This window comes from Mus caroli, chromosome 10 (assembly GCF_900094665.2).
Source record: "Mus caroli chromosome 10, CAROLI_EIJ_v1.1, whole genome shotgun sequence".
In the NCBI taxonomy this organism is placed as follows: Eukaryota; Metazoa; Chordata; class Mammalia; order Rodentia; family Muridae; genus Mus; species Mus caroli.
This window is the reverse complement of record NC_034579.1, coordinates 80842296-80854929: the sequence shown is the minus strand read 5'-3', so window position 1 is coordinate 80854929 and position 12634 is coordinate 80842296. Positions and strand designations below refer to the sequence as shown.

The window sequence follows — 12634 nt, the reverse complement described above, 5'->3', positions numbered from 1 at the left end:
GTGGCTTCTAGAGGAAGACTGGAAAGGACCTGAACAGGAATAGGGACAGTGAGGCAACAAATAGGATGTCCAGGACAGAGATTGCTCTGATTGCCCAGGTGGGTCCAGCGTGGGTGGTGGAGGAGGTAACCGTAGAGACAGCAGCATGAGAAGAAGTTGGCACTTCACATGAAAGTGGAGAAAAGGGTCATGAATCTAGCAACACGGGATTCTTGTAAAACAGCCTTACTGCGACTTTGATTTTAATCTAATGGGACATTTTGTCCCCCAGAACTGTCAAATACATTTGGACTGTGTCTGGCTCCTCTTCAGGACCGTTTGTTACAGCGGCAACAGAAACCTCATACTCTGTGCTTTGTGGGAGTCTTGGCTTCAGTATGCTGCTGGCTAGCTTGATAGTGAACCGTGTAACAGATGAGCCACCAGCTGGGTGCAGAAGCATTGACCATTTATGTGAAAGGCCCTTCATTTGCCAACCCTGACCTATCACTGGGCTGAGAAGCCATCTCTTTTGAGCAGAAACTAGGGCATAGTCTTTCTGAGCCCTGATGTGTTGTTACATTTCTACTCCTTGCACTGCCTTCAACATGCAGGATCTGCTTACAGAGATATCAGCCACCCACAGGGACAGCCTCATGGGAAGCTCTCTTCTTCATACAAAGACATTAAGTCAAATGGTGTAGCAAACAGCTCAGTAGAAAAGAGAAGCCCAGTGTCCATGATGATGCCAAGCAAGCTTTAGATCCACATCCTTACTTAATGCTCAGTTAGCCTTGGAACCTTTGTCTGCCTTACACACCGAAAAATCCCAACTAGGATGAAAGAAAAAAACAAAGCCAGGATTTACACTAGGTTCTCTGGGAGTTTCCTCTACCTCATGGAGAGACAGACAGACAGGAGGGCTGTCTGAGACTGTTACCCTTCCAGGATCTTTAGGAGAACCCCTATCAGATGATGACCGACCCTCATTTTCTGCTCACAGTGTGCAGCTGTGTCCACGGTGTGTGCAACAGCGGGATCAGTGGTGACGGAACTTGTGAGTGCTTGTCTGCATACAGGGGGCCCAGGTGTGACAAGCGTAAGTGTTTCTTCACCCACTACACCAGACCAAAGAGATGCTGGGATGTTTTTCTTTTCTGTTTGTTACTGGGGCTCCACTGGAGCTGATGGACTGCCAAATGTTTCCTAAGAGGGAGCCGAAAACTAAGCAAACATTGTAAGAAGAGGTAAAGAGAAGAGCAAGGGGGAGGGGTGAGGCAGTGGGTGGATGATTGGCAAGAGCTGTGCTGTAGGGAAGGCTGAGCCGAAGGCAGCATGAAGGGCAGGGTACTGAATGAAGGAAGTATCCAGGCTGGGAGGACAACAGGGGGAATGGCAGTAGACAGTCCATAAAGGAGACAAAGTATCGCCTCAGTTATAAAAACTCATTAACAAATGCAGACGGCAGAAACAGAGTCTCCAAAGCCAGGTGACTTACCCAAGGGCACAGAAATGACAAATAAAAATGGGGGCCAAAGCATTGGGATCCATGGGAAGTTATTTACAGTCTATGACACTAGGTCCGGTTAGAAGATGAAGAGCAGGGGTGAGTGAAATCAGGGGGGGCTGACCTTAAGATGAGACTGGTGTACTCCAGGTGCACAGCCCTGCAGACATCCCACTGAGCCCTGTGGACAGCTGCAACAGCAAAAACAAAACAAAACAAAACAAAACAAAACAAAACAAAACAAAACAAAACAAAACAAAACAAAACAAAACAAAACAAAACAGGCACCCCACTGAGCGCTCTGCTCTGCAGCCCCGTCACTCCTGCCTGCTACGCTGTACTGCCAGCGCCCTCTACTGGCAAACCTTAACTCTTTCTAGAAAAGAGAAATTCCCTTTTGACCTCCCTGTTAAAGGCCTCTTCCAGTCCTAGTTCAGCCAATGGCAAAGCAGTTTCCACAGAGTGAATTAGAAGCTGAGATGATTTTTAAAATAATCGAAATGGTCACTCAACAAACCCTCTGGATTATAGTCTCCAATGGAATAAAAAAAAATTAGAACAGTTTGGATTCCACTCAGGACAGACTCATTGTATTGGAAGCCCAAGGTGTGTATGTACTGTGGATATGGCCAGTACATACACCAGTCAGCCTCTGTCTTTTCTGCAGAGAACACAGCCCTGCAAACCTGTGAAAAAAGTTCACACTAACCCCAGGTGGGGTGCTGTCCTCTCTGTGACCTCAGCTAGTCTCTGTCCACCTGACACCACCCATCACCGCCCAGTAGACCTGTGAGCAAACCTTCTCAGTAATACAGGGATCCAGTCCAGAGAGTTTCCCATGGAAGGACTGTCAAATTTGCTTCCAAGTGAAACATAATTTTTGTCAAGCCAAAACATAAACAAAGACTGGGACCAAAAAAATATGCAATTCTCATGGCAGGTGTACTTTTTTAATGTCAGGAGTATTTTTTAAAAATAGACCTAAGAGGGCATGTGGGAGACTTTTGGGATAGTATTGGAAATGTAAATGAAATAAATACCTAATTTAAAAAAATAGACCTAAGAGCAAATAATCAGAATCAGACATGAAAAGCAGCAATAAGCACAGGGCAGAAACCCACAAGTAACTGCGCTAACACACACACAGCCTGGCGGAAGTCAGAGGGAGGGTGCTTTGGTTTGGTTTTGATTTTTTGCCCATTCTATTCCTCCATTTGCAAATGGATTATGACTATCTATGGGCAAACAGGGATGACAGTAAAGGTGTGGGTTCCTACCAGCTAAGGGGGAGGAACCTATCAACTGCAACATAGACTTACAGGGTAATGCTGTGGGCCCACATCTAGAAATTTACCCTGAAAAGGGGGAGGGCTGAGAAGGGTTAGATAAGAACTTATAGACCAATAAATCCATGGCATAGCGCTTGTAAGAGAAAACAAGCTGGAAATAACCTGAATGTTGAGATTGGATAAATTTTGGTAGATCCATTAATGCCAACTTCTATATGAAATAAACGTAAGCCCCAATGGTTTGACATTATGGTTCTCTAGCCATAAAGCAGGATACTACATCAAAGCCATGAGCTATGTTTGGATTATTTAAGTTGTTGGGAGAAACATGGAGACTGGAAAGATACACCTGTCCAATGCCAGACCTGCTAGCCTGGGTCAGTTCATAATTTCTTATGAGATCACGCTACCTTTTTTTCGTAACACTATCTTTGCTTAGCTGCCCTTTAGTGGCTGTTGTGGTTAAAACTAAGTTCCAGGACTGAGGAGAGGACTCAGCATCTCAGAGTACTTGCTGTGTCAGCACAGGGACCTAAGTTTGAATACCCAGAACCCAGTGTGGCTTGTGCACATCGAACTCCAGCACTAGCCGGGCGTGGTGGCAAATGCCTTTAATCCCAGTACTCCGGAGGCAGAGGCAGACAGATTTCTGAGTTCAAGGCCAGCCTGGTCTACAAAGTGAGTTCCAGGACAGCCAGGGCTACACTGAGAAACCCTGTCTCCAAAAACAAAAACAAACAAACAAACAAAAAAAAAAGGAGAAGGAGAAGGAGGAGAAGAAGGAGAAGAAGGAGAAGAAGAACAAGAACAAGAAGAACAAGAACAAGAAGAACAAGAACAAGAACAAGAAGAAAGAAAGAAAACTCCAGCACTAGCACTGTAGGACCCAAAGACAGGAGGATAGCTGAGGCTTACCAGCTACAAGCCAAGCTCCAGGTTCAGTGAGAGACTCTATTTCAAAGGAATAAGATTTCATAGCAAGTTTAAAGCCGGCCTGAGTTGGTTCCACAAGATCCTTTCTCAAAACAAAACAAAACAAAAAACAATCACAATTAGTTTTTACTTTATGTGTGCTATATTTTAATAATTATTGTCATAAGCCTTAAAACGTTTTATTAAAAGGCTTGCATAACTGGTCATCCTGCTAACGGGAGTACCTAATAAATTTCCTGTGCAGCCATCCCTGAGTGTGCAGCCTTGCTCTGCCCAGAAAACTCCAGATGTTCACCTTCCAGCAAAGACAAAACCAAACTCCAATGCAAATGCCTTCCCAGTTATGAAGGGGATGGCCAGACCTGCAAGCGTGAGTGGAACCCCACCCTGTTTGTGCTTCTGTGTGATCTACAAAATCCTGGGGTGGAAAGTCTGGTCTTGGAAGCACAGCAGATCCCCTTCTGTTATCAAGCACATGTAGACATTATATCACCACAGTATGCGGAATTACAATTTCTGGCGGTTCCTTTGTGAATCGGTTCGGTGGAGCGGGGTGGCCAGATGGGATGAAAGTGTGTGTTCCCAGCTGAACACTACTGCCTTTGTGCCCATGATGCATGTGAGCCACAGTTCTCTGGCGATGTTTCTCTCTCACTCTCTTGCTCTCTCGTTCTCTCGCTCTCTCGCTCTAACCTCTCGCTCTAGTTTCTGAGAACACTAACCACCTCTCTCCCCTCATTGTCTCTCAAGCCATCAACCCATGTTTAAAAAACGTCTGCCACCCTCACGCAAGTTGTTCCTACCTGGGACCAAATCGGCACAGTTGTGTATGCCAAAAAGGCTACCAAGGAGATGGTCAAGTGTGTCTGCCAGTGGACCCCTGCCAAACCAGCTATGGAAACTGCCCTACAAAGTCTACGGTGTGCAGATATGATGGGCCTGGACAGGTGAGCTAAGAATACATGGAGCTGGTGTGTCCAGAAATAGGGAAAAGCGTTCAAGTGACCCAGACCACTGGGCACTTGGGTTTTTGGGTCTTCCTATTCCTGACTCCCATGCTCAGTTTGGAAGCTCCCTAGGCAGTCCTCACTGGGCTCACGGCTTGATCACAGGGCTTCCCTACCCTATGTACCCTCTAAACTCACATTCTCCCTGCCCCCCTCAAGTCAAAACTTAACTGCCCTGTGTTCTCTCCTAACCCATGTGGTGACTGACAAAATATGGACAGAATACAAAACTAGACTAGATTAGTTCAACCAAACTCATATGAATGCAATCCACCTTCAATTCTCTGTTCTCGATAATGTCTTTTTAGATTAAGGGGGCTCTAGAAGCCCAAAAGGATGGGAACTGAGCAAAAGTCAGCAGCAACAAGCTGTAGGGACTGAGGGTATCATGGGCGAGACATTGAATTATGTTATAACCTTAACTGACAAAAGGTTGTCCTGACCTGGAGAACTTTATTGAGGAGATGAGTCAAAGGTGCCCTTGTCTCCTGTCCCCTGTCAGACTTTTGTCTATCCAGTATTTAATGGATGTTGACTATGGCCATGACTACACATCATGTCCATATAAGGCATTGCTGCCCAGGATGAAGAAGAAGGTCAATGAGTAGTCCAAGCCCTCAGGGTTCCCCTGGTTGGAAGGTTTTCAATTCTGCAGAGAATCTGCTATATCTCCCCTCTGAGGGGTAAAACTATCATACAATATTCTCCATATCAATTTATGAGCCAGGTTTGCATAAAAATTTAAGGGACTAAAAATTCACTTTCTTAGTAAGCAAGCCTTTGTGGGAAGATCCATGTTAGGCCACTTAAAGCACTCTTTGTATCTATAAAAATGGCCCCAAGGCAGACTTTGAAGGTGTGGGAAGCCTCAGCTTTTCACAGAGAAGCAGGACATTGCATCTTGGTGCTGTGCTCATTTTGTATTGCATCATTCTTTACTGGCCTGGGTGCATCTCAGGATTCCTGACCTCTAGCATCTCCATTCTCTTCTTCCAACAGTGCAAAGTTTCTCTAGAAATTGTCCAGAGCTCTTCCTCCACTGAAAACTGTATTCTAGAGGAGTACTACCTGCTTTCTGCATGCCAGCCTCTATTGACTTATAAGTCATCTAAGGGGAAATATGTGTGGGGTTAAGATTCATAAAAAAAAAACCAAACATCCAAATTTTACATACAAAGTATATAAGCTTTCAAATAGGCAAGATATACAACCAACATTTCAATCTCTAGAAACTTTGACAAGTGCTTTGTGTAAGCCCACATTTGGTCTTGCTAGTGTTAGTTTTTGTGGAGAATATACATATGGATTAAAGAATAGCAGCTGATGAGACTAATTCAGGTCCAATTTGGTTTTCTCTCTCCATCTCTAAAAGTCTCACTGCGAGTGTAAAGAACATTACCGAAATTTTGTACCTGGAGTGGGGTGCAGTATGACGGACATCTGTGAATCAAAAAACCCATGTCATAAGAATGCGAACTGCAGCACAGTCTCACCAGGCCAAACCCAGTAAGTCTTCTCTCTGTCTCACTAGATGTTTCCCAGATGATGAAAGTGGGAACCAGTCAACATGGTAAGTTCCTTGAAGGAGAGAAAGCATTTCCCAATCAGCCCTGTATCTACTCCATTCCAGATAGCAGCAGCAAGGAGAACAGTAATTGCTTCATAGATCTGTTTAATTGATGAGTAAGTCAGAAGGTATTTCCTTCCTGATGACTATGAGAATACTCTGAGCACTGGCTTAGCCTGATACTAGAGCTTAAATGAACAGAACCACAAAGGAACATTCATGGTCAATGCTTGTGATTTATACAGAATAAGATTTGGAAACGTGACTAAGCGTGAGATGTATTCCCTGGACACCAAGTTTCAGAAGAGGTTTACCATGAGGAAAAACATTTGTGTGCAAATTCCCAAGGTGGGGGTAACTCACACTGTGGGAAGAGAATTGTGAGTAGGGTTTAAAGACTGGAAGTTACACTGAACATGGTAATCCACACCTTTAATCCCAGCACTTGGTAGTCAGAGGCAAGCAGATCTCTGTGAGTGTAAGTGAAAACCTTGTCTATAGAGAATGTTCCAAGGTGATCTGGGTGACTTAATGAGATCCTGTCTCAAAGAAAGGAGGGAAGTTGGGGAACAAAGGTTGGTTGGTTGGGTGGTTGGCTGTGGTTGGTTGGTTGGTTAGTTAGTTGGTTGTAGATGGTTGTGGTTGGTTGGTTGGTTGGTTGTGGTTGTTTGTGATTGATTGGTTGGTTGGTTGGTTGTGGTTGGTTGGTTGGTTGTGGTCGGTTGGTTGATTAGCTGGTTTGTTAGTCAGTTTGTTAGTTGACTAGTTGGTTAAATCAAGAACTCTAAGCAGACCCTTGGAAAGGGGGCACTACCTGTCTGTGCACACAGTAAAATGACCTCTGCTCCATATAGCTGCAGTGACAATGACATGAGGAAATGTTTCTGTGCAAACTCTGAGCAGGGGTGTAGTGTTTTCATCAGGGATAGAACAGAAGCTAGAAACTACATCCTTCAACTCTCAGACCACCTCTGCACCACTTAGTTCCCAAGGTTATCAGCCTTTGTGAAGGACTCCTGTCTCCTTTGTGAGCTCAAAATCATGATTACATTGAATCGTAAAACAGTTTTTTGCTTCCTGAGGCCAGCCACTTCAGAAGCCTATGAATGATACAGAGTAAGTTTGGGCTTATTCCTTCATAACTGGGTCTTCAGTGTGCAGATCTTTTCCCCAGCTGAATTTGAGAATCCTCACACTCCCTGTAGATAAGTATCCTAGATGTGGATGGAATGCAAGGCTTGGGTATTAGGATCCCTGTGCTTCATCATAACTCCACCACTTAACTCCCATGAATTAATGGTTCTTAAGCCATAAAGTGGGGAGAATTGTACCTCCTATCACAGCTGTCATGAGGACCAAATGAAATTACCTTCATCTTCCCTTGGACAGAACCTTACACAGAAAGAACACACCCCAATTAACCACAACTGTGAGCTGAGGTATACATGCCCAAAAAACACATGTGAATGTATGTACACCTCTTCCTTGAAGTCTAAGGAAGTAGAGAGATAAATAAAACATTACATTCATTTTACCACTCCACTAGGAAGTCTGAGTAGCTCTCCTTACATAATCTCTCTCCTTCATGTTCAGAAAGATATAAAGATGAAAGCAAACTAACATAACAGTGAATTCTTCTTCCAAACTTGTATCTAGGGTGTTCCATAGAACTAACAACAAGTTTTAGGACAGTGTATGCCATGTATAGACCTTCCCTTTCTCCTCCTCCTCCACAGGAAAACAATTGTCTTAGTTAGGGTTTACTGCTGTGAAGAAACACCATGACCAAAGCAACTCTTACAAGGAAGGATAACATTTAGTTGGGGTTGCTTACAGGTTCAGAGATTCAGTCCATCATCGTCAAGGCAGGAGCATGTCAGCTTCCAGGTAGGCATGGTACAGGAGGAGCTGGGACATCTTGTTCCAAAGGCAAACAGGAGAAAGAAGACTGGCTTCCAGGCAGCTAGGACAAGGTTCTTAAAGCCCATGCCCACTGAGACACATTTCCTCCAACAGGGCACACCTCCAAATAGTGCCACTTCCTGGGCCAAGCATATTCAAACCACCACACAAATAATCTTCACTTAAAAGAGGCTAGATAGAAAGTCTGGCCAGGTGAGACTAGTAAAAGTTGAAGTCATTGGCCTTTGGCAATGTACAATAGTTGACCAGAATTAAAGAATTCATTAAGCTTAAGTCTCAAAAGGGAAATTTCTTCAGAATCTCAAACCAATACTGTTAGTCACAGAAGGCCACCCAATTGGGAAGAAGGGGCTCAAACATGGGTTTAACCACTCACCCACTAGGGTGATATGGGAGAAACCTGAGCTCTAAACACAATCTCCTCACCTGACAAGAGAGCATAAGATCACCCCCCTGTGAAGAGCTGACTACATATTTTTCCTCTCAACTTTATTTTTATTATTACTAAAAAAAGAGCAAATGGTGTCATTCTTGTGATGGGTATCTCTTTCCATTTTATTGCTTAGGACAGGTAGGAAGTGAGGAACAATAGAGGAGAAAAACTTTCTCTTACATAATTGACCTTGTCTGAAAAGATCTGAGCCAGGATGAGCTGGACTGAAAAGGCAGAGTGAAAACATTAAGTTCCCATTCTGACCACACAAGAGTATAACCAACAGTAGTGAATGTAAGAGACATTCTGGATCAAGGGTCAGGGCCTTCTTGTTCATTGCATCCTCATACAGTAGAAACAGGGCTAGCATGTGCTTTGAGGTCCCTTTCCTAAGTGTTAATCCCATTGGTGAGGCTCTACCTTATAACCTATATCCCCAGTTCCTAGCATAGCACTCTAGAGATTAGGATTTCAACATAAGAATGTAAGGACAACCTATCAGTCTAGAGCACTGCTCTGTGCCATGATGTTCTCAACTGCATGCCTCCTGCCTTCTCTTCCACTTGGAACATCCTCCAACTGAATGGTACACCAGCTTCATCTGAGTTGGACACACACAGAGATCCTTTGATGCCAGTCTGGTGTCTCCTCCCCCAGGGATAACACCCCCCATCCTCCACTACAATCTTTCTCCAGAGCTCCTTATACACTTCTCTAGTCCTCATGGACCAGCTCTGTGATGAGCACTTGGCATACCTTGAGGCTGTGTGATCTTCACTGAGCTATGTAACCTCTCATATGTAAATTGGAGTGGCTGGAGAGATGGATCAGCAAGCATATGCTGTTCTTGCAGAGGACCCAAGTGCAGTTCCCAGCACACATGTCCGACAGCTCACAACTACGTGTAACTCCAGCCCCAGGACATCTGACACCTCTGGCCTCTTCAGACATTTCCCTCAAGTATACACACACACACACACACACACACACACACACACACACAATTTAGACACTTGAGCTAGAGAGATGGCTCAGTGGTTAAGAGCACTGACTGCTCTTCCAAAGGTTTTGAGTTGAAATCCCAGCAACCACATGGTGGCTCACAACCATCCATAATGAGATCTGACACCCTCTTCTGGTGTGTCTGAAGACAACTACAGTGTACTTAGATATAATAATAAATAAATCTTCGGACCAAAGAGGTCCTGAATTCAATTCCTAGAAACCACATGATGGCTCACCACCATCTATACAGCTATAATGTACTCATATACGTAAAATAAATAGATAATTAAATAAATCTCTTTTAAAAAACTAGACACTTAAAAGCAATTTAATAAAGCTTAGTATAGATCTCATCCTATAGTTGTTATGTTAAAATATATACCACAGTGACTAATGAGTTATCAATAAATACTAGTTATTACAATTGCTACTGATTTCTATGTCCAACTAGAATAAAACTACATCCTATTCACCTTTCCTGTAAACATCTGTCACTGGCTGAACCAATGGGATGAATGAGAGCTTGGGGCAACACATGAATCAGTGAAGGAAGGGAAGAAATGAAGGAAGCACGTGGTGTAAGTGTCCTGGAAACCTATACTAGCTCAGCCCACACAGCATCCATAGTTACCAATGTCAACCAATAACACAAAGTGCAAATGGCCTTGTGTGCTTTTAAAGCCTTAAGAGATGTTTATACTCGATAAAAACAAAATAAAACATTAAAAAAAAACAACAACCCTATGCGCCAAAGAGGTTCTGAATGTGCCACAGAAAACTGAGAACATTTGAGTCAGAAAACAGTCCCAGAACGACTTGGACTTTGGCCTGAGGTTTAAAGTAAAAATTAAAAATATTTATGTCTCCTACATTCCTCGACGCTGAGGCCGTTGAAACAGGATTCTCACTTCACCGTTGGCCTCATAAGGACTTGGAGAGAGATGGATCTTCAGTAGCTGACAAGGGCTCCACATCGGGTCCTGGCGGCTGTCTGCAGGTCAAGCCTGTGTGGTTTGTACTGAGACTTTAAATTTCCACAGTGAGGACTGTCTCACCTCCAGGAGCTCCAATCCTCAGGAAGCTCCCACGTCTTAATTAGTTGGTGTCATACTGAACGATCAGAAAACTGCCATTAGGAAAAACAGTCAGAGGAAAACCGACCATTAATGCCTTTTAAAAGAAAGCATAGTGAGGTATTGCACAATGGTATGGATTTGGAAAGCTGAGGCAGGAGGATTGAGACTTGGAGGCTAGCCTGGACTACATAGTGAGATCCTATTTAAAACATAAATCAGTTTAATGCTTCTGGGGTTTGTGGCAGGCAGCAGGTACCCAAGTCTTGCATATTACTCTGTAAGGGAAAGGGATCAGGAGGGTTGGACATGCTGCTAACAGGCTTCTCTCTTTGGAGAAAATCCCTTTGAGGCTCAGTGAAGGCTAGACTGGAGAACAGAACAAAAATGGCAGAACAAATAAAGAAATAGAGAAAGAGAGAGAGAGAGAAAGAGAGAGAGAGAGAAAGAGAGAGAGAGAGAAAGAGAGAGAGAGAAAGAGAGAGAGAGAGAAAGAGAGAGAGAGAGAAAGGAAGAGAGAGAGAGAAGAGAAGAGAAGAGAAGAGAAGAGAAGAGAAGAGAAGAGAAGAGAAGAGAAGAGAAGAGAAGAGAAGAGAAGAGAAGAGAAGAGAAGAGAAGAGAAGAGAAGAGAAGAGAAGAGAAGAGAGCTAAAGGATCAGTGCTGTGGTCCAGGCAACAGGGCTCTCAGAGGTTTATCCTATATACACAGCTGAGTGCATGAGAGTACAGTTACTCTCTGGGATACAGCCTGAAACACATCACTTCTGTGCTGTGCTGGGAACTGAATGGTACCCTGCAGCTCCCTCAGCTCTCCTCCCTGGAAGGTTCCTCCCCTTCCCTGTGTTTCCTTTCTCGGTTATCTCTGGATCCTAGTTAACATCACCTTCCTTCACACTTTCACAGTTTCAGCTGTCAACTCTGAAAACAGGGGCAGGCAGCCTTCAGTGCCCCCAGATTCAGAGCTGAGTGCTAATTTTTCAGCAATTTCCCAGACTTGTTGACAGCATGCTAACAAGTAGTTTGAAATTAGCCAAGATACAATAATAAAACACTGAGGTTGCCAAGTGCTGTCAATCAACACACTAGACATTTGCCTTTAGACATTTGCCAGCCGAGGCTCGCACATCTTTACCTCTGAATGACTGCATTAAATTTATATCATTTCTCTGGTTTCTGGAATATAAGTATTTGACTCGATTCCTATTTATTGGGTGACTGTTGACTATGAGTGTCCTAAAGACCTGGCCCTGTTCTGCATTCTGGAGTGAGCACAGAGAACAAAGACACTCAAAGCCTTTCCTCTCACTGGAGAGGGAAGTGAATATTTATCACATAACCAGACCAAGCAGGAAAACGTTACAAAGAGGGGCCACAATACAGTGATAGTGCATGCAAGGAGAGCTGACCCAGCGTGGAAATGGGCTCTGAGGAGGCTTTCCTGGGGAAGAAGAAACCTCGGCTAGGAAGGGAGAGAGCAGGGGGCACTTATTTTATGTGGATGGCCTGCAGGCTGCCTTTGTAACGTGTTAGCTAATTTTTCCATTGTGGTGACAACATATTCTTACAAAGGCAGCTTAAGAAAGGAGGGGTTTACTTGAGCACATAGTTTGAAAGCATAGCCCATCATGGTGGGGAAGCCACAGCCCAGGAGCCGGAGGCAGCTGCAGCTGCAGTCAGGAAACAGAAAAAGAAATGCTTGTGTGCAAGAAACAGGGTGATGAACACTTGTTCTCGGGAAGCAGAGAGTGATGAACGCTTGTGCACAGGAAGCAGAGAAAGTGATGAACACTTGTGCACAGGAAGCAGAGAAAGTGATGAACACTTGTGCATAGGAAGCAGAGAAAGTGATGAATGCTTGTGCACAGGAAGCAGAGAAAGTGATGAACACTTGTGCACAGGAAGCAGAGAAAGTGATGAA

At 44.1% G+C, this 12634-nt stretch overlaps 1 protein-coding gene across 1 annotated transcript in view; it reads left to right on the top strand.

Annotated features, from left to right (window-relative positions):
• The window catches only part of Stab2 (stabilin 2), a 169965-nt gene that overhangs the window by 33133 nt on the left and 124198 nt on the right, over positions 1-12634 (top strand). The window contains exons 6-9 of the mRNA XM_021173976.2: positions 983-1078; positions 3953-4078; positions 4459-4655; positions 6088-6221. Of these exons, the coding sequence (XP_021029635.1) occupies positions 983-1078; positions 3953-4078; positions 4459-4655; positions 6088-6221 (553 nt within the window). The remainder of the gene's footprint in view (positions 1-982; positions 1079-3952; positions 4079-4458; positions 4656-6087; positions 6222-12634) is intronic.